General features: G+C 40.8%; 2 protein-coding genes and 1 long non-coding RNA gene across 5 annotated transcripts; 2 read left to right on the top strand and 1 right to left on the bottom strand.

Moving 5' to 3' along the window:
* The first annotated feature begins 2 nt into the window (after positions 1 to 2).
* On the top strand, positions 3 to 8,047 carry LOC5510167 (vesicle transport protein SFT2A). Its single transcript, XM_001630606.3, has 8 exons — positions 3 to 132; positions 3,037 to 3,123; positions 3,750 to 3,826; positions 4,118 to 4,199; positions 4,670 to 4,705; positions 4,785 to 4,843; positions 5,964 to 5,993; positions 6,877 to 8,047. The coding sequence occupies exons 1-8, from the start codon at positions 55 to 57 to the stop codon at positions 6,914 to 6,916; spliced, it is 489 nt and encodes a 162-aa protein (XP_001630656.1). The 5' UTR covers positions 3 to 54; the 3' UTR covers positions 6,917 to 8,047.
* Positions 8,048 to 10,320: 2,273 nt separating this feature from the next.
* LOC116620786 lies at positions 10,321 to 20,747 on the top strand. 3 transcript variants are annotated; one of them, XM_048721605.1, is made up of 12 exons: positions 10,321 to 10,655; positions 11,802 to 12,098; positions 13,739 to 13,958; positions 14,440 to 14,657; positions 15,299 to 15,523; positions 15,905 to 16,075; positions 16,416 to 16,659; positions 16,911 to 17,035; positions 17,322 to 17,439; positions 17,943 to 18,029; positions 18,593 to 18,762; positions 20,004 to 20,747. In XM_048721605.1, the coding sequence occupies exons 2-12, from the start codon at positions 11,814 to 11,816 to the stop codon at positions 20,205 to 20,207; spliced, it is 2,067 nt and encodes a 688-aa protein (XP_048577562.1). In that variant the 5' UTR covers positions 10,321 to 10,655; positions 11,802 to 11,813; the 3' UTR covers positions 20,208 to 20,747. The 3 variants fall into 3 exon arrangements, with proteins under 3 accessions (XP_048577562.1, XP_048577561.1, XP_048577560.1); XM_048721604.1 differs by lacking the exon at positions 10,321 to 10,655 and adding an exon at positions 10,690 to 11,148; XM_048721603.1 differs by lacking the exon at positions 10,321 to 10,655 and adding an exon at positions 10,692 to 11,148 and having other exon boundaries at positions 11,799 to 12,098.
* LOC125559807 lies at positions 15,498 to 16,519 on the bottom strand. Its single transcript, XR_007306479.1, has 2 exons — positions 16,392 to 16,519; positions 15,498 to 16,126 (listed from the first exon to the last, which is right to left on the bottom strand). It is a non-coding gene; the product is annotated as an uncharacterized LOC125559807 (long non-coding RNA).
* Positions 20,748 to 20,906: the final 159 nt, after the last annotated feature.

Below are 20,906 nucleotides of genomic sequence, written 5' to 3'. Positions count from 1 at the left end.
GGTATAGCAAGCACGCGGAGCCTGTCGGGAAGTACCGTCTCTCCGTCCAAAAACATGGCGCCTTCCACCATCCAGAAACTCAGATCCGCCATTTCTGGAGACGAACCGCAAGACGATTCGCTAATAACAGAGGTAAAAACCCTAGATCTATAACACAGCTACAGACTACAAGACTCAGATATCAAAGTAATTCACAGATTTCTCTTGTAATAAGCATTTTATCAGGTGAAAATGTGCTAAAAGTGAAATTCGAAAGTTGAAATTTGTCGGTTTTTTTTCTGAAATTTGACGTTTTTTTAGAAATAGAAAACATGTCCAACATTTTTTTTTCAAATTATATTTTATCGGATATTAACGAGATTATGGCGGAGTAGTGTTCGATCAAGTCGTATTTGATTTTGATTGTTGTATGTAAAGGATAATCTCTACTTAGTGGAAACATTGCAAATCCCGTTTTTATGCCTCTATGTTTTCACTCAGTTAAATTACTGTATGTTTGTTTCATTGACAGTATAAAGACATCATTTGAAGATATGTTTGTTAAAGATAAAGTCAAACATATAGGGAAAACTTGTGTTACTCAGTGTTAATCATAACATAAGGTCTGACAGGGCCCGAGTTTCATACACCTAGAAATACCGACTAGATTACCTTACTAACAGACTTTCCCCAACCACCCCTCCTTATGCCCCTGGCTTTACATTTTAAGGTCTGGTCATTATTCCTTATGTTATAGTCATTTGAAACCCCCACCTCCATGGTCCCGGGGAAGTGTGGGGTTAACATGGAGGTTTTGGGCACTTTTGGCTGAGAATCTGTCCCGAGGGGGTTGGGGAATTGACAGTTTTTGACTCAAAGACTTATCCCCAACGTGGGGGTTTGAGACTAGTAAATAGTGTCACAAATATCATGTCACAAATATCATGTCTGCGCGTGGCAAGCTGCATGGCAAAATGTGCAAAAACAATATGAATGGTAACTAATGGCAGATGAAAAAGATTTATTTTTCCATCGTTTTTATTAACTGTTATCTTCATAGTTATAGTGTACTGGCTTTAAAAGATGAAGGCTAATTTCAGATGACTTGTTGTCAGGTAGATCTAATGTGTTTATTTATTCCTATCGCAGCCATAGGACTGAATTACAGGAACAATTACAAAACATTTAAATACTTGACAGAAACAAAGTCACTGAGCCTTTTGGTTCTTGACGTTGCAGCACGTCGGGTTACATTCGATCGCAGGATGTACGTTTGCGGTATTGATATAGTCCTTGACAATATAAGTTTATGTACAGGGTTTTCTTCTGATAAATTACACATGTATTTTTTACAGAGATCTTGCCTACGGCATTCGAGGTCTTGAAGATTAGCCTGTACAAGTGCATTCTCATAATTCAGATTCAGGTAGATAACTGAGAGTGCCCGCTTCTGAATCTTTTCTAAGGAATAGCAGAGGCGTTTAGGTAGATTAGAGAAAACAACACAGCCGTATCAATCGATCTAATCAGGGCGCAATACACATTGACTAGATCACTCTCCCCTAAACCACTTTTCTTAAGCTGACGTAGTGCATATAGCCTTTTGTTGGCTTTTTTGATTATAACTTCACAGTGAGCATCCCATGTGGGGTCGTGAGAAATAACAACACCGAGTAATTTGAAAGTGCTCACGCGCTCCACGACCGTGTTGCCGATAACAATGGGACCCCACACACAGCTGTTATAATCAAGGAAGTCAACGGCCATTGATTTACACTTTTTGGGATTCAAAACCATATTGTGACTGTTCACATAATTGTGGATATCCTCCACGAGGAAGTTCATGACCGGGGGAGAATTCCTGGGCACTATTTCTAGTAAGGTGAGATCGTCCACGAACTTCGCATGAGGGAGCCACGAGGCCATGAGGTCGTTAACCATGACTGCGAACAGCACCGGGCAGAGCCGGGTCCCTTGAGGAATCCCTCCATTTATGGGCTGAACAGATGACGTTACTGAGGAAATCCGTACAAACTGGGTTCGTCCCTCCAAGAAGGTTGTAATCCAACGGACTAAGCATGGATGAAGACCGTAGCCATGGAGTCTGGCCAGCAATATCTTGTGATAAAAAAAAACGAACCCCTTTTTGAAGTCTGCGAAGAAAAACATCCCCGAGCAGTTACCCGTATCAAGACCGTCCAGCAACCAGTGTAACATGTACACCAGAGCATCAATAGTCAACTTCCCAGCGACAGCGAATTGGTTGGGATCGAGATTACGGGGGATCTTAGGGAGAGCTCTTGTGAGAGTGAAGCCCTCGAACATCTTTGCTAGCTGGCATGTCAATGCGATGGGTCTAATATCGTCCTCAACAGTGGCAGGGGGTGTTGCTTGGGTATTGGAGAAACAGCTGCTTCAATATCGGGTGAAGATAGCCATCCTTCAAGCTCGAATTGTATATATCGGCGACAACTGGGGCCAGCTCAATAGTTGCCTATAGTTGGCATCCCGAGGGGTACTGTAGGGGGCATTTGACTACAGTTTTGTCTCGAGGGGGTGGGGGCTTTTCTCTGTTCAAGGTCAAAGTCTAATCCCCCATCCTTCCCCGGGACCATGGGGGTGGGGGTTTCAATTGACTAGTGCATTAGTGTTTCTGTACTATATCCCCTATTCTTGAATTATGTATTCTCCCTACCCTGGGGTGCGCACATTTTGGACACCACTCTGCGCACCCCCCTGTGTAGGTGAATGGTAGACTTGCTTATAAAGTCGCCCTGTCTCTTTAAATGAAAATCAATGTTAACAATATTGATAGGCGACTTGGACTAAGAAATCATGTGACTTTTTGGGAAGCAAACTCATGACAAGATGTACTGACTTAGCCATCGCACCATGGAGCAACCAAAAAAAAATACACTTTTGAAAATAAGCCCTTTCTGACATAGAAACAGATTCACGAACACTGAATATAAGTTGGCTTTTTTTGTTTTTTTTTGTTATTTTGCTGCCAAAATCCTGAGCGTCTTGCAAGTGGTGTAATTTTACTTTCCCCCTCAGATATCTGATGCTACATCACTAAGTTGGTCAACCAGGATCAAAGGCTTTGCCATATGCTTTATTGTCGGCTGCTCATTTTCAATATTGGTGGGTGTTTACCATGAATAGATAGACCAGTTTTTCGGGGTTTGTCTAAGTAGGACATAGCATAACTTAACATAACTATGTTTATTTATTTACAGCTATTTAGGGACCTGGTGTAAGCTATCTATTTTCTCCATTCCTTTGAACCCAGATGTGAAGCATTGGTATTAAATGCTTTTTAGTTCCAGCACTGGACAATAATATGGACATTTTGAATGAAAATGTTTGTCTTGAATCTTGTTGGGAAGGGGTGGAGGAAGTGTTGTTAAACATTTTTTGGGGGAGAAATAAGGGACTTAGTAAAATCCCTAATATCAAAAGGCTACAGGTTAGATACTTCCCTTTTCCTAACTTTTTCTATTTTTTATAGATTTTAACAAATGTTAAAAACACGCTAAGAACCATTTCAAGCCTTAGATAGCATCAAAACATTTGTTGTGTTCATACCAGTGGCCTATAATTATATATTATTTGTTTAATTCTCTCTTTAATTGGTATTTATTGGTATTATAATATGATATACGATAGCTGGTTGAAAACTTTATATTGATAGTTATGCCATTAAATAAGCAATAAATCATAAGTTTCAATAAATTACTATTTAACTCTGAGTATTTTTATGTTTATAGGGTACATTTCTGCTCATTAGAGACATCAAATTATTTGCAGTGTTTTATACATTGGGTAATATCACAGCACTTTTGAGGTAAGTATAAAGAAAGCTGAACTTGATATTTTCTTTTTGCTGCTTCTTTCAACTCTTAATGGTTTTGACCTCAAGGGTGCTAACCTTTATCATCAAAAGTTAATCTTTACCAGCATTTTTTATTGAACAGATTATAGACCATTTTTTTTAATAATAAATTGCTGAGATTTTTACTAAATTCTAAGAACATGGCAAGGCTCAGATAGCAGCAAATTTATTTAATTTGAGAATCCAAATGAACTCTTGCCATCTTGTGTTCTATCACACATGATTGTCTCTTGCACATTGCAGCACATGCTTTCTAATGGGTCCTTGTAAGCAGCTAAAGAATATGTTTAAAGAGAAAAGACTTATTGCAACAATACTTATGCTGGTGAGTTTTGAAGGGACTCAAGGCCTAACAACAATAGTGATTTGTTTCTGTTTTGTTTTGTTTTTTTTCACTCAACTGCACAATGCAAAAAAAACTTATTGCCCTTGCCAGCTTCACCTTAGTTATTGTTTTCATTTATTATTGGACGACGCATGATGTGTTAAGGAAATAACCATCTAAAAACAAAGTTCTATACTTCATTTACCAAATTCAATCGAAAAACATTACATTGGTTTCTTAAAATGGAAATGGATGCTTTGTCACACTTGGTACTTTGCTAGGATAAAAAAATAGCCGCTGACAGAGGCTGTTTAAGGCCTTAAAGGTGAAAAAAGAATCCATTTGCAAATATCAGATATAATTTACATTCCTTTGGCATTTTTGACAATTGATTAAGCCAAAGATGAAGCTATGTTTTTGGTAGCAGTATTTTGTAAGTTTGATAATTAATAATGTTTTATTGTTTCCAGACTTGCCTTGTATTAACACTCTGTGCTGCACTATGGGTAATGTAATCTACTTTGGATATGCTTGTGTTTTTTTTAACCCAGTCTGTTAAAATATGTGTACCTTTTTTATTCACAGTGGCATAGTAAAGGACTTGCCATCGTGTTCTGCATCCTACAATATCTTTCAATGACTTGGTGAGTAAAGAACTTTTTAAAAGTTTGAAGATAGTGATGGCTAGGACATCCTTAGGCTCTATTTCCAGCCGTCGCTAGGCCTCACATCGGCCCCACTAACGGCTGGATCAATGGTCAAACTTGCTTGTCTATGACGTCACTTCCGCTTTTACGCGACTTCTTCGCATCTATTCCTGCTATAAAACACTCATAAACACTCCAAAAGGCTAAGGAATACACAAGGGCATAGACTTTGTGCAAAATCAGTTTCACAGCCCGACCGAGCTCGCTCAAATGTACAAAGTAAGAGAAAAGTGCCAACGGATATCAGCGATCACACACTGGCGCGTCAAAATGTGTAAGACCTAGTTTGCTTTGCCTCTACAAGTTCCGATAATTTTCAAGTAATAAATAAGGATTTTGCCAAACTCTCAAGCATTTTCCCCATCCAACTGAGGCCGGGATGTGTGATTTACTCGCTGATCCGCACATAATTTTGATCGTTCTCATTATTATTGCTGTCGCGTTGTTGACGAGGGGTTTGTGTAAACCCGAGCAAATTTCCGAAGCCTGTAGGCTGAGCACATCCTCTCCATGTAAAAGATAATTCAAAGCCATTGACAGGGAATATAAGAGACTCTCTATCTGAAGCGTTTTTAACACAGATTCTTCTAGCCCGTCGCGTTCAAGGCGACAAGCAGTTTACTTGAGCCTTGCTAATGGTTAGCGGTCTTCCCCATGAAAACCAACCAGGCTCTTTCCTGATTGGCTGAAATTTCGATCTCGAGACAAACGGTCAGACCAGTGATCCAGCCGTTGATGGGAGCACGTACTGCGGGCTCACAGAGGCGAGCTGGAAATCGAGCCTAGGAAATCCTACGATACCTCATTGTGTGAATTAGGGACCTTTTTAAAGGTTCAACAGTGAAAAGGGCTAGGGCAGCATGACTCAGAAGAAAAAACTTTTAGTGCTTGGCAATTCTGGACTTAACAGCATATTTAGAAAAAGACAAAAAATAAAACAGAAAGGCGAGATTATTCTTGCAAAATTGTAAATTGCAATAGGGTAATGTAGCTGAGAGAGACTATTTCGTTTAGACAAGGGTCTCCTGATCTTATTTATACCTTCTTATTGTTTTAGGTACTGCCTGTCCTACATCCCATTTGCCAGGTACAATATCATCCATACTATTGATTATGGCCTCTCCATCATCAACTATCATTGGTTTAAAATAAATAGAACCCCCTTAGACGTTTTTTGCTAAGTACATGTAGTACTCCTTTTCAACTTATGTGTATTCTATGATAAAATATTATCCACCAGAACAATACACCAAAAACTGGAATTTGACTCTGACAAAATTTCGTCTTTAATAAGACTTCTTCTGGGCAGACTGAAGAAGGTAAATTGTTACAAGCTTATTTACATCAGAATAGTGGCCCGAGACGCACATAACAACTGACAAAAACGTGCATATTCTAGAATAGTGTGCGCTATGGGCAAAAATAATTTACATATCTCTACACTGGTTCCTACTACAAAAAAAGTCGTCACTATTAAGACCCCACGGGTAGATAGACTTAAGCCGATCACTGACCTTCCCTTTCCCTAAGCTGAGCCCCAGAGTTACACTAAGATATAAGTTGTACCCTTAAATTACTAAGACCTAGTAATGTAAGGGTACAGTCTGCCCTGTAGAAGTCTTATTAAAGACGAAAATTTGGCAAAGTCTTATTCCAGTTTTTGCTTAATGTATTCATTCTTCTGGTTCACGAACATTACTATTTGGGCTTTTTGTATTTATCCCCCAGAATATATATCTTCATCTAAATCCACACTTCTCCACTTGTAAGCATTAGCATTATGGTCAGGGGTGGATCCTGGAGTCCCAAAAAAATCAAGGGTTTCTGGGATTTCCTTATATTTCTTGTTATTTGTAAGCCAGATATCTGAAAATAGATCCCCTGATGGTCTACCCATTTCTTTGGACCAGATTTTGCAAATTGAAATTACCAGTTGCTACTCCACCACTTCAACTCTATTTCTTTTTCAGGGATGCAGTGAAGAGATGCTTCTCTGGCTGCATGGCATAGTCTGGTCCTCTCAAAGAATTCTAAATGCTACAGATGCCTGCTGGGGTCAACTCATGATCACATTGACTGTTGGTCGTTGAGATTTTGTTGTTGATCAGATATTACAGTGGAAACTCTATATAATGTACAGAACACCTTCAAGATAAAAAAAGATTGGTCTCTTAACAGGGCCATAGCAGACCATAGATGACACAGAGGGGGAACAGGTATACTGTTCATTTTCTTATAATTATTTCTTATAATTATTATTATAAATATAGATAGTGTACAACCCTCCCCGCTATGGCTCTGCTAATAGAGGTCTGTAATATGGAGTTTGCACTGTGCTTGTACATAATAAATGAGATTTAGGTACCCATGGATAGACTTGGAAGTAGCACTTAACCTTAGATAGTCTCCAAGTTAAGACCATTTCACTGCCTTTCTTTGGCAATCATTTAGACATGTAGTTTCTTTGAAGGTGTTAACATTTGATACATTCTCAGGGAGAGGAGTTTTTTAGTGTGCCCTGCTAACAGGTGTGCCCTGCTAACAGAGGCCAAATGTTTTTTGTTTCGTACCTGTATGTGTGGTTTTAGCTACTTTTAGTTTTACTTTTTCTCCCTTCTATGGTGAGGAAGAAATACAAATAACTACAATTGAACAACGTGAATACTCAGAAACTCAAATCAGCATGTAAAGTGCTAAAAATAAAAAAAAGAGAAAGTGAAGCCCTGTTAGTAGCATAGCTTTTTGGGGTTTTTAGGACTATTCTTTGTGTTTTACAGCTTTTTAAGATTTCTAAATAGCTGTCAACTCGCCCGCATTAGGCGGGTGTCACAATATTTTGGACGTCATCACAAACCTAATTTTTGTGAGAATGTTCATACATTCTCTGTATTCACCTGCATTGGCTCTCTTGGGGTACTTCACATAATTACTGTATTTCACCCGATTTCAAAAGATTTCTGTCCAAGTTGGTTTGACAGCTTGCACAGGTGCACTCTTTTTTTTCTACTTACAGTCTTCTATTTTATTATTTGATTAATTAATGATTTGAATTTTAGATTTCTGTGTTCCGCCTTGGTGGTACATATACCTGTAAGTCTCATTAGAGAAAGTCTATATAAATAATATAAAATTTCTCTAAGATATAATTTATTTTATTATCTTTTATGGGTGAAAATAACAACAAATGCATTGTGGGGAAAATACAAACAACTACAAGTGAACAACGTCAAAACTACATTGTGGGAAGAGTGATTTGGCGCCTTTCAATATAAATGTGAACATCGAGCCTCAAAAACAATAGAATTGTATACCCAGACAGTATTAAGCTTTAGGTTATGGTTCACCTTCACCTGTTCACGGCCGTGTCGCGTTAGAAATCAAATGCGCGCGCCAGATTTTTGGTAATTGCAAAAAAACTGCGCATACTTTGATTCGTATTACAATTGAGCATCTACCCATGGCTTTTTTTTCTATGAGGATTTTTTTATTATTTAGTTCGGGGCCGAAATCCAAAACAAAACCCATACTGTTGACTTCAGCGAAAATGTTGGTATCTTTACTGCGCACCTATGGTTCACGCAATACGTCTTATTTCCATCAGTACATGTCAACTTTTAAAAGAGGTTTGTACAGAACCCGAAATGATCCCAGGACCCGAAACGATCCCAGGACCCGAAACGATCCCCAAAAGTCCCCCAAATGATCCCGGGCCCCGAAACGATCCCAAGGAGTCCCCGAAATGAACCCCGTGGAATTACCAGAATGGACAAAGGGAAAGTGGAAGGAAATACTATTTGAAGCATTATAAAAAAAATTAAAACAAAGGCCCGATACTCAGGCAATGTACACTTCTCAACCACTGACCTCGATGACGAGTACCACTCAATGTCAATTACGTCATAGGCCACGTGACTTTAAAAAGCTTTAATATCTCCTACCCTTTAAACCCTGAAGGCCCGATACTAAGGTAATGTACACTACTCAACCACTGGCCTCGATGACGAGTGTAAATCAATGTCAATAACGTCATAGGTCACGTGACTTTAAAAAGCTTCAATATCTCCTATCCTTAAAACCCTGAAGGCCCGATACTAAGGCAATGTACACTACTCAACCACTGGCCTGTACAGGACCCCAACTGATCCCGGGACCCGAAACGATCCCCAAGAGTCCCCGAAATGAACCCCAAGGAATTTCAGTAATAGACAACTAAATGAATGTGTAAGGATTTCGTGGTGAAATACATGTTTGGTTGTCAGATGAATATTAATTTTTAGGGGTGATGTTTACCGGAAATGAGATTTATAGTGTCGGAGTCATGTGTCGGAACCGCAAAATGTTAAGAGTGTGATGGAAGGTCAAAAGTTTGGTTGATCTGAGCAAAGCTGTGCTATGTTTATGCTATATTCCTTTCAGTAGCAATTTAAAGTTGTGTATTTGTTTTGGACTCTGTTTATGGGTTTAACGCCGGGCAATGTAATAAATAGAAGTATTGTGTTGGAATTTAATATTTTTATGTCACGTTGTTTAGAAATCGAGTCGCTGTTAACCCTTTATTATGCTTCAAGAATTGCAAGTATTTCTTCTGCTTTCCCTTTGTCCATTACAGCAATTCCTTGGGGTTGATTTCGGGGACTCCTCGGTATCGTTTCGGGTCCGAGGATCAGTTGGGGTACTTTTGGGGATCATTTCGGGTCCTGGGATCGTTTCGGGTCCTGGGATCATTTCGGGTCCTGTACAATTTTTATTTGACCCCAATTGCTGACTCAACCAAGCCTGTCGAAATCTGTATTTCCCGCGCAGTCGTATATAAAAATCTTAATACTATGATTTTAGTTAATTCAAATTTCTGGATAGTGACAAAAATGACTCTAAAATGTTATTCATATGTTTTTAAAACTGAAAGCCAATCCTTCCACATTCTATTTGTTTGTCCATTACTGCAATTCCTTGGGCTTTATTTCGGGGACTCTTGGGGATCGTTTCGGGTCCCGGGATCAGTTGGGGTACATTTGGGGATCATTTCGGGTCCTGTACAGGTTCTCATTTTCCATATCTTTTTCCATCGAAGAGCTATTTTATTTCAAAGTTGCCGTATGCAAATTTGGCTATTTCCGGCTTAAATACCGCAAAAATAGAGTCGTGAAATATCAACCTTTCAAAATCTTAAAATGTTAACGTCGCAAAAAAGTAATAGGCTCTATTTCCAGGCGTCATCGCCCCCAATTTGCCTGTTTGTATACGGGCTCACCGTAACGAGCTGGAATTCGAGCCTAGAGAATCTAGTGTAATATATCCTGCTTGCAGGCGGTACTCGGTGTTATCATCGCGTAAAACCCTGTCCGTTCGATGATCGAGCGCCATATTGTATTCTAAGCCGCACGGTTCCTGGGGGCGAGCGCCTTGCGGCTTAGAATACAATATGGCGCCCGATCATCGAACGGAGAGGGTTTTCCGCGACGATAACACCGAGTACCGGCTTAGAATACAATATTGCGCACGATCATCGAACGGAGAGGGTTTAACACCGAGTACCGCCTGCAAGCAGGCTAAGTGTAATAGTGTACACTCCTAGGGTTTTCCCCGAATTCGTTTCTAGTCACGCGCAGGTCCCGAGTTCTGTCTGGCGCGGGAAAAATGAAGGTTTATTAATCGCACCAACGTTGAAATTGAATTCCATGGACAAAGTAGGAATAGTTGGGGTCAGGCTTTTTCTTAAAGAAATGCGACACGGCAGGTTTCTCATAAGGTGATTGCATTTGGAGCGGGGAATAACCCTTACTCTGATTTTAAAATGGCATTAGTGGCGAGCACAAGGAGCCAGAAACTGAAAGCGCTTTCACATCCTGATAAAACCCAAAATTGTAGCATATATAAATTATAAAGGTGCTTCAATGTCGGCAAACAAATATTCTAAAGCTAAAACGCCTTGCCGTTTCGAAATTTTAAGGCGCTTTCATTTCTTCAGGGGTTTTCTGCTTGAATGGTTACAGTCATGTGACGCCTTGTAACATAACACCTCATTTGACTTCCGGGCTTCAGGGATCAATAAATCAATCCAGTTTTTGGTACTACAACTCATTCAGCCCGCTGCAGTCGACGAGTGCATATATGTAAAGTATTCCATGCTAAAAAAAAGCGTAGAAATAGCTCGGAAATTAATATCTATTGGTTGGATAAAGGTATCGAAAGCAATTGAAGTTAGTTAATACAACCCATTCACACGGTGGACGATAATCCAAGTAAGTCGGGAACGCTTTATTGCTTCTTTTAAGGTAGACAGGAATCGGAAACTTCCTTAAATAACTGTAGTATACAATCTAGCGGAAAACTGTCATCTCCGTCAAGTTGGCGAATTATAACTTAGTGTCACTGCACCAGATCTCCTCGGATAACGTATGTTTATTGGGGTTTATTACTAGCTAGCCTTTTGAAGAGCTGAATTACAGGCATACATGCGTCATACAATCTATATATTATGGCTATTACACGCTTTGGTGGTTGCCATTTTACTTTCAGCTCGCCAGAAAAAATTCAGTTCCGTTTGTTTGAAGCAAAACGCTCCTGGAAGCTGATGCAAGCGAATTTCGGGGAATAACCAGGATTATGTCACGTAATGACTAGTCACGCGATGCAATGTCACGCATATAACTTTAAACCGCAGCCAGTCTTATCGCAAGGACGCAAGCAAGAGAGAGAAAGAAGATGGCGTTCATTGGACAAATACGCTATGCTTTTTGGCAATTGAATCTGCACCTCAAATGTTTTTTTCCTTGCTTCTTTGGCAATTGAATTTGTGAAATTGTAACACGATAAAAGTTTATATCCTCTTTCTACGCGTACTCATTCCATGCAATTTCTTTTACTTTTATCTAATATTATCCTATTTTAGTAGGTTCCCAAAGTAATGGGTTGTGCCGTGAGCCGCCTCTGTCTAGCCCAACCCCCAAAGCTACTGGTTGTTGAAGAACCAGTGCTTCAAAAACCATCTATCAAACTGTGTGCCCTCGAGAATGTGTGCAAAACCTTTGCTGATGTTGGTGACAAAGTGGTTGTCTATGTGGACTTTGGGTTGTCATGGAGACCATGCAGCCTACGAGTGGCCAATCACCATGGGATCAGAAAAATGGCAGCATCGGCAGCATGCTTTGATGACGATGAGGAGCAGCGACCAGATCGCTACAGATATGAGGTAAGCTGAGCGCGGACTGCTAAAACATTTAGAACAGTGTACTGTTTTGTTTTGTGCCCCTAATGGTCCAAGTTACAGATTTGGGGTGTTTGGGTGGGGTGAGGCAACTAAAGCTTTATAAAAAAAAGTATGGGAGCTAAAGTCCACAAGTTTATCAGTGGTGTAGCCAGGATTTTTAACAGGAGGGGGCCCAAAAGGGACTTTCAAGGCATTTTCTCCTGTATTTTAGATAATGTCTCATACGTCTACTGTATTTTTGGCTGCTAAAAGGGGGGGCCTGGGGCCTAATGTAATGCCATTATATACTAGTGCCCCACCCCCCCCCACCCCCCTTTTTTCAGGCCTGTGGCCCCCTCTTTCATAGAACTGGATCCACCCCCTGGGGCCCCTCCGGGAAATCAACCCCTGAAGAGGGATCTAGAACATTTAACAGGGTGTGACCAGGAAGAGTATTATAAAAGAGGTGGTCCATACCTGCCAATCTCCGAAAATCTTAAGGCTTGAGAATTTTTTTGAGGGGGAGGGGTGGGGTATATTCATTTTTTGGGGGAGGGGTGGGTTTAACCTTGCAGGCGTTTGCCATATAGAAATCTCTCATGAACAAATCCACTTGTAGATCTCACGAGGGTGCTAGATAAATTGTGCTATGCAAGGGAATTATTGTTCAGGCAAAATGACATTTTTCTATATAATAATTTTTCGGAAGCAATAAAAATCACTAAAAAGAGGGAGATTTGGTGCTAAACGTGGGAGAGCGGGAGAAGGGGTCCAAAATCTTGAGACTCCAGCCTAATGCAGGAGAGTTGACAGGTATGGTGGTCATACAGACCGACGACAGCTCCCTTTCTCTTTCATGGGGTAGTTTACAGTCTAGGATGCCCCTTACCAATAGCTCAGCCCTTATCACTTCCACTATCACTGTCTCTGTTCTCTTCTTCTCCTCAAACACCCAAATTTCGGGACATTATGTTTTACAGAATTAGACTGGGGTGAATATTTAAATGCATGTTAAATAGGTTGGGGTCAGGTGGTGAACATAGGGTGGCTCAAGGGTGTGACCCCACCCCAGTCTGATCCTGTGGCAAGATGGGTTTAACTCCAGTTGACTACAGCAGTTAGAGAGGTGGTTAATAGAAACAGTTTCCAGATGACCCTAGCCTGATCCTGTGATCAAATGATTTCAAATCCGGTTGACTACAGTCGTTTAGAGAGGTGGTTACTTTTATTTGTGCATTTTGATAGAAACAGTTTCTAGATGGATCTAGTGACCTATTACCAGAGCTAAGGATGCTGCTAGAACTATTGAATTACTACTCAGGACCCCCATACTCCTGGAGGTGGTTATTCCAGGCTATGGGTCCTATGGAACGTGCTTACAACCTCTTTTCTCCATTTTGATTTGTTTATTATTCCAATAACAGTAGGCGAATCTAGGGGGAGGGTTTAGGGGGTTTACCCCCCCCCCCCCCTTTTTTGGGGGCTACCAAAAAGCCATATGTAACAAAAGAAATTCCCCCTCCCCCCTTTGTCACTGAGCCAAACCCCCACTTTAGCCAAAAGGTAGATCCGCAAATGAATATATAACCTATAACAAGTAGAAACTTTTTCACCCAGATGATTTATTCATTTTGTGGGTGTAGATAATGGTGGCTGGCCAAATAACAGAATTGGAACTTGTTCATCCCGCGGACCAGAGCAGTAGTAGCTTCAAGGCGTGGCTACGGCTACCTGATGATGACTATGGGGGATACACAGAGGGCTTGTGTATTCCTATTCGACTTCCTTACACGGACCAAGACGGCAAGACATATAAGGAAGTGTCTGAGTTTGATGTAGAGCAAGCAAGCGCTGTGTTGTTCCGTAAGTGCTTTGCATCCTTGGGGGGAGTGGAGGTGTAAATCTTAGTTAGGACTACTCGAACACAAAAGTATTAGCACGTATTATAAAAAAGACCCTTGAACCTACGCGCCCCCTTAAAAAAGGCCAAGCAAGCCGCCATTTTACGCTAAGACGCAATATTGACTCACTCAAAAAATCCAATTCCATCGGCTAATTAAGGCAAGTGACTGAGATGCTTTTCAAAAAATATCATTAATAAAGTATTAGACTTCAATCGTGGGTGGCTATTTTGAAGTTTTCTTGCAAATTAACCGATGGTCAACAATAATAAAGTAGTGGCTGATTGACATTCTTTAAGGAAGAATGACAGAGGGTAAGGATAACCTTAAGCAGAAAATAGAGTTGAGAGGGACTCATTAATGAATCAAGATGAATGAAATTTTAACCCATCTCTTTTCCTTTTCACGATTTAATTAAAATTACTGTTTATTTTTATTCTCAGAGCCATTGTGGAGTCAACTCAAAAAACATAACAGAGACAGTATAGTGTACGAGACCATGTGTCGTAGTGGATCAATACTTAAGGGGGTGGGGTATGGAAGCATGGATCCTCGACAGGGTATTCCCCAAGGGGGTGTAGATGAAGAGGATGCTCAGCACATTGAATCAGTTGATGCCGAGGCTGCACGGGATGAAGAGCGTCGAAGGCTGCTGGCACCAGTAAGGAGAGTTGTTACTTGGTACTTAAAGAGCCTCAGTCAGTCCCATCTTTGTTATTGTTTAGAAATTGAAAAAAAACTGGATGCCTTATTGCACTTGGTATTTTACCGTCTCCAGTTGTGCGTTGCTTTTTTTTTGTTATGGGGGGGGGGGGGGGGGGTGGTCGGCATTTTTTGCTCATGCCTGGTGCACACTAGTGACAGAACGACATAAGCGCGTGCACTCTTATGTTCATATGTTCAAGTGTGAATGGTTCGACATTTTGCCTAAAGCCCAACAGAACGACATGAACATAACGACATAAGAGAAGAAAACATGTTTTTTTCTGTTATGTCATTATGTCCATGTCGTTATGTCGGGCTAAACAGAGTGCGCGCGCCTATGTCGTTATGTACTAGGCATAACATACGCAAATGCAGTGGTAATTAAGTGTGAAAAGCCGGTTAAATTTTAAAAAAAGCTGGAGGCCCAAAATCTTGCGGGTGGATCGGGAGTTATTTAACGACCCTTTTTCAGAGGACTTAATACCCTGGGTACCAGAGGCTCCGAGCCACGCGGCGGCAACGATTTGACTGAATGCCATGTTCTTTGGAATTAGAAAAGTGGTCGCTTAACAGAGATTCCATTCAATGTGTTTTAAGGTGTCCCCGGCAAAACGCTTTTGGCCTGATAGTTGGGAGATGAAATGCTGGCGCAGTCACTGTGACTGCATTCTACGTTCTGACAGACCCCTCCCTCGTTTCATAGCTACATTCTTTGTGGCCCCCCTGACCAATGTCACTGGCCTTAGTCTTCACTACCAGCTTTACCTGGTCGAGATTTTCCATACAAGGTTCTGGACAAAGCTTGGGCATTATTTATTCATGGTAAGAAAGTAAATCGATATAGTGATAGTAGTGGACATGATAGCAATAATGGCGGTAATGGCGACGTTGGTTATGCCGGTGATGATAATGATGTTGAATGATGATGTTTATGGTAATGATTAATATTTGTAATGATGATGATAGTGATGGTGAAGGCGGTGGCGGTGGTGATGGTTGCGATGGCGATGGCGATGATGGTGGTGATGTTGATGTTGATGATGATCTGTTTTGAAGATAGCGGTAACTACTTTGGCGGGTTTTTTTATAATGGTGTTGTTGATTATGATATTTTGACGAGTTTGGTCGGCTAGCTTTCACAATGTTGATGATGGCAGTGATAAGGAATGATAAACACTCGATCTGTATCCTTTGCACCCTCAGCCTCTGGTAGTACTGGCCATGCTGACTTTCTTTGCACAATTCCGGTTCCAAGGATGCTATACTACTGATAACATCTCCGTCCTGGTACCTAACGGAGCTGCAGTCCTGGCCGCCATCTTTCTTGTGTGGTACATCATATGGGGACTCATTCAGAAAACGCCTTTTATGGGAGTAAGTTTTCCGATTGTCTTCAATCTTTGCCCCGCAATTAACTTGGCACTTCTGTTTAAGTTTTGAAACGTCAATTTGGAAAATAAAACGAACAAAATCAGCCTGATCTCTGTGAAATGCAATAATTTACCTACAATGAAATAAAATTAAAAACGGCTCTGTTCTTTTGCTAAAGTATAAAATTTACTGAATTAGTACAAGGTTAGCCATCAGGAGGTAAGAGCAGGTATTAGTCAGCCTTACCTGTGTTCTAGTACAAGTAGTATAAGCCACTCACAGCTTGGTATAAGTTAAATCGGTAATGACAGGACAATACCTTACTCTCCTGATTCTCTCACAGATCTTTATGGTGCTTCCTCTCTTCGTATTGTACTGCCTCGCCAACGTCTGTTTCCAGCTTGCCGTGAAAAATACACGTCAGATCCTGGGTATAAGTTTTCCTCCGGAAGCCTGCTGGAATAATACGAAGCTGTACCGAGACTTCTATTTCTATAACGGGTTTACGCTTATTGCATGGTACTTTAACCCGGTCACATGGGCGCTGGTGATGGCATTTGGTCAGACGATGTCTCATCTTTTTGAACGTAAGGACAGAGGAAGTTTTCAATGTATTCAACATTATCGTTCAAATATTTAATTAGAAGGACCTACCTATAATCGCCTCGTCACCACCCATCACCATCACCATCACCATCAGCACCACCATCACCATCACCATCGCCTTGCTTTAATCCCGCTTTGACCGCTGCGATTTAAAAGACATCCGAAGATACTCCCCCCTTCCCCCATGCCCTCGCCTTATTCCCGTGACCACATTATTGCTTTGCCCCTGCAGCTAAGATTCCGCCTCGTGTAAGCCAGACGGCACATTGGATGAGTATCCCGGATATGCTCAAAGCATACGGAATAAAGACTTTCTGGATACTTTTCTGTCAAGCAATATTTGGCACTGTTGATGAGGTAATACAGCTGACTATTCGGTATAAACACTCGTATCGGTATCGCCTGTAGTATCAGTATCGCCTCTAGTATCGGTATCGCCTGTAGTATCGGTATCGCCTGTGGTATCGATACTAATGTACTAGTATCGGTATCGCCTATGGTATCGATATCGCCTGTAGTATCGGTATCGCCTGTAGTATCGATACTAGTGTACTAGTATCGGTATCGCCTGTGGTTTCGGCGCTACGCATAGCCCAGTATAAGGAATAGGCGTGGCTTAGCTGAGGGTTGGCTTGTTTTCTAGTTCCTTGCCTCTCCGCGCATTCTGCCTCTGCTGATCCTGAGAGTGTGTTATACGCTTGGCTATCAGCCTAAGGAATGGAGATGTTTTACGAAACTCGTCAAGAAGTGTCAAGAATATGGTAGGACGAGACAGCAATGATGCAATTACTCCCCATCCTAACTTTATTTCTGTCTCGAAGAGGAGGGCTTATATTTGATTTCTGCATGTTACTTTGCGAACCCCTTTCTATCATTGCAATTTTTAATATTCAGCCGACGATTTCCAACAGCTAAATCGCCTTCTGACTGTCATTCAAAACCATTGAAACAGTTTCATTGGCCAGCACTGAAATATGATTCCCAATCACGCCATCTCTCCGCAAGACGCGGGCCAATAAAAAATACCAACGTAATTCCGTTTGTTTGAATGACGGATGCTAGAAAACGGTTCAGCAACTGGAACTTGTTGACGAAAGTTCGCACAATTTTGAAAAGGGCAGTAATAGAAAGAGGGGCTTATTTCAAATTCCCAGTCTTTCAAAGTCTCAGTGTATGCTAATGGCATTGCATCAACAAAACGGCATGTTCGCAGTCTGATGTTCGTATCCTTTATACGTTGAAATTAAACATCTCTATTCAACAGGTGACCCAGCGCTAGACTACATAGGCACCGGGGGGTCCCAGTGGGTCCCAGAGGGTTCTTCAATCACAGACGACAGGACACGTATAGGTGAGGCAACCATTGAAACAGTCAGGGAAAGAATAGCACTGATTTGGCTACCCTGTGCCAAAATCCTAACAGGTAACTCACTCAAATGACTGTTACTGCACAGTTTACAATTTACACCCATTAGTGTGAGTTCTAGCGTAAGCACTGTAACTGGAGATGGTAGCACAGGTCAACGTCTCCAGCTGTTCTTTTACGTAACCAATACAGGTTAATGATGTGCGGTGAGAGACAGGACCTCCGGCTTAACAACCTTATAAAAGTAGACGAGGCATTCACAGTCCCCGAACCCACTGAGCTGTTATGCCACTCTTAGGGTGTTTCAGGGCCTTTTCGCCTTCGTGTAGCCGTAGAACAGGGTACGTCCAGTATTTCCGAGTAAACTTGCATGAATTCGTTTTTTTTTTTTTTTTTTTTCATTTTTACAGGTCGCCATTTTGAAAAAAAGGCCTAGGCCTTGACGTTTTTTTGGACAGGTTTCCTGCGCACTCCACTCAAAACAGTAAACAGATGTAAACAATTAAGTAAACGACAGGGTTTTGGAAGGCTTTTTTCCTTCTTTCTAGGTCAGCTGAAAAAAGAAGTAAAATCGATGAAGCACGCACTGTCCGATTCACAGGAAAAGATGCTCTCAGACCCACGACATCTGAAGCGCTTCAAGGAGGAGGGCAAAGTGGATGCATTCTTGGAGCATTACATTGTGTTACGACATTACGTGGCACAGTACGAGTTGCAGGTAAAGAGATAACTTGCTCAGTCTCGCAAAGCCAACACATTACAGGCCCGTGCCCGGGGGAGGAGGGGTGCAGGGGGTGCGAACGCCACCCCCCCCCCCCCCTACAACGATCGAAAGTCCACTTTGTATTCGCAATAGACGTGCTATTTGTAGACAAAACTATAAAGCATAAGCTAATCACTCTGGTATGCCAGTAATCTACAAGTCAGGCTTTTTTGGATCAATAAACGTCCTGTGAATACTGTAAAAGCAGGCCCGTAGCCAGGGGGGTACGGACGAGCCCCCCCCCCCCCCCCCCACACACACACACACACCTGGCTTGAAGGTCCGATCAGAACAAACAAAGCTATATAACATTTGGCTGGAGATATACCGTGCACATCAATGTCTTTAAAATGACTATAAAAATCTTTTTCTAATAATTATCTTTATAATTATCGCTATATGTTACAAAGCTCCCTATTAATAACATTTTAAAAACAAGATTGATTACCTAATTTAATAAGGTGAGGAGAGGGGTATACCGGAAATGTGGTCCACTGAAATGGAAAAACGAACCACCCCGAACCATCCCTCAAAATCCTGGCTACGGGCCTGAAAAGGCATAAAAAATATTTTTTGTTCTTTCAGGGGTGGTCATATTTTTATCAGAGAACTCATCCCCCCCCCTTTCCCGGTAAGATTAGGTCCACTTTTTCGGATTTCGCACACACCTCACCCCCCACACTAGAAACATCCTGGGCCTGCATTATATACATCAGTTCACCACAAACATACACCCAGAATGCTAGGACGATTTTAGGGAAAGCAATTCAACATGACGTCGAACGATGCCAATGTTGATGTTGTGAATCTCACAAAGATATTCCGGAGCTTTCATTCAGTATCACATAAACATATTTACGAAGACATGTTTAATAAAATGGAGGCATGATCAATCGATCTTCTTGCCACAGCCACGCCTTACTATTGTTTTCAATTAATATTGGAGTTCAAAATATGCAAATAAATATAGTAATATAATATATGTAATATATAGAAATTTAAAATTTGCAAAGAAATATAGAAATGTAATGTAACCTTGAGAATAAAATGAAATATTATTTCTCAATAAATCAGATCAATCGGAAATAATGAAACAACTTGCCAAAATCAGCCAATGGAAATGGCGCTTTCTCACACTATTTGTAAATGATGACAGAATAGCATCTTACAGAGACTCTTTACTTAAACTTCCCCAGGTGTATGCATATGGCCCCTTCCGGACAGAGCACGAAGACCATCATGCAATGGCAGACAATAACAGAATGCAGAATGACTTCGGACACAACAGCAGTTTTATTAACTTCCTACAGCAAGTACGCTTCGGGTTATGGAGTATGGAGGATCAGTTAATAACACGGCGAGCCACATGCTGGAGTAATTGCTGCAGTGTGGAGCCTTAGTAACCTTTAGCCTTAGCAACACTTGACCGTAGTAACACTGAGCCTTAGCAACACTGGACCTTACAAATGTTGAGCTTGAACAATGTTGAGCCTGTCATTTAGAAGTATGGGAAAACTAAACCTTTACAACATTGAACCTTAGCAACACTAGGCCTTAGTTACACTGGATAGGGAACTCCTATCTATTTTTAACATAATAATATAATTTTTTTATTTCAAAATATATTGTAAAATAAAAAAATATTTCTGTCATTTTACATGTTTTGTAAACTTATATCAGAATCAATGTCATCCATGCGGGTGAAAAAATCCATTAAATAAATAAAGTACATAAACAACTAACACAAATTTGTTTCTGGTTTTAGAAAGAAAAGTACAAATTCCTAAGAGATAGATGTAATATTTTGTAGTTTTAGGAATCAAGCCAAAACAATTAAAATTGTGTATGTTGAGCCTTGTATGTTGGGCCGATTAGGCCTAGCAATGGGTGGAAAGAAGGCCTATAGAAAAGCTGAATAATAAAAGTATGAGTGATTAAAAGTGAAGTCTCCATGCTTTGCAACAACAATTAAATGATGCAGACATTCAAACAGTACAAAGCTACAGAGTTCTCTTACTTGAAAAGAAAAGTTTTCAAAAACAATGTTTGTTCTGACCATTCACACTCCAATTTTTAAAGATTCAACTAGAGGCATGTCT

Source organism: Nematostella vectensis, chromosome 14 (genome assembly GCF_932526225.1).
Source record: "Nematostella vectensis chromosome 14, jaNemVect1.1, whole genome shotgun sequence".
Classification (NCBI taxonomy): domain Eukaryota; kingdom Metazoa; phylum Cnidaria; class Anthozoa; order Actiniaria; family Edwardsiidae; genus Nematostella; species Nematostella vectensis.
The sequence above is the reverse complement of the archived record's forward strand: the minus strand, read 5'-3'. Positions and strand labels throughout refer to the sequence as shown.

Excerpts from the sequence above, each read along its gene's own strand:
- LOC116620786 (XM_048721605.1), top strand. The coding sequence starts at position 11,814 with ATGGGTTGTGCCGTGAGCCGCCTCTGTCTAGCCCAACCCCCAAAGCTA. Across the intron at positions 16,076-16,415 it reads AGAAAACGCCTTTTATGGGA|ATCTTTATGGTGCTTCCTCT; the intron begins GTAAGTTTTCCG and ends ATTCTCTCACAG. Across the intron at positions 16,660-16,910 it reads GATGTCTCATCTTTTTGAAC|CTAAGATTCCGCCTCGTGTA; the intron begins GTAAGGACAGAG and ends TTGCCCCTGCAG.
- LOC5510167 (XM_001630606.3), top strand. The coding sequence starts at position 55 with ATGGCGCCTTCCACCATCCAGAAACTCAGATCCGCCATTTCTGGAGAC. Across the intron at positions 4,200-4,669 it reads TTGCAACAATACTTATGCTG|ACTTGCCTTGTATTAACACT; the intron begins GTGAGTTTTGAA and ends TATTGTTTCCAG. Across the intron at positions 4,706-4,784 it reads CACTCTGTGCTGCACTATGG|TGGCATAGTAAAGGACTTGC; the intron begins GTAATGTAATCT and ends TTTTATTCACAG.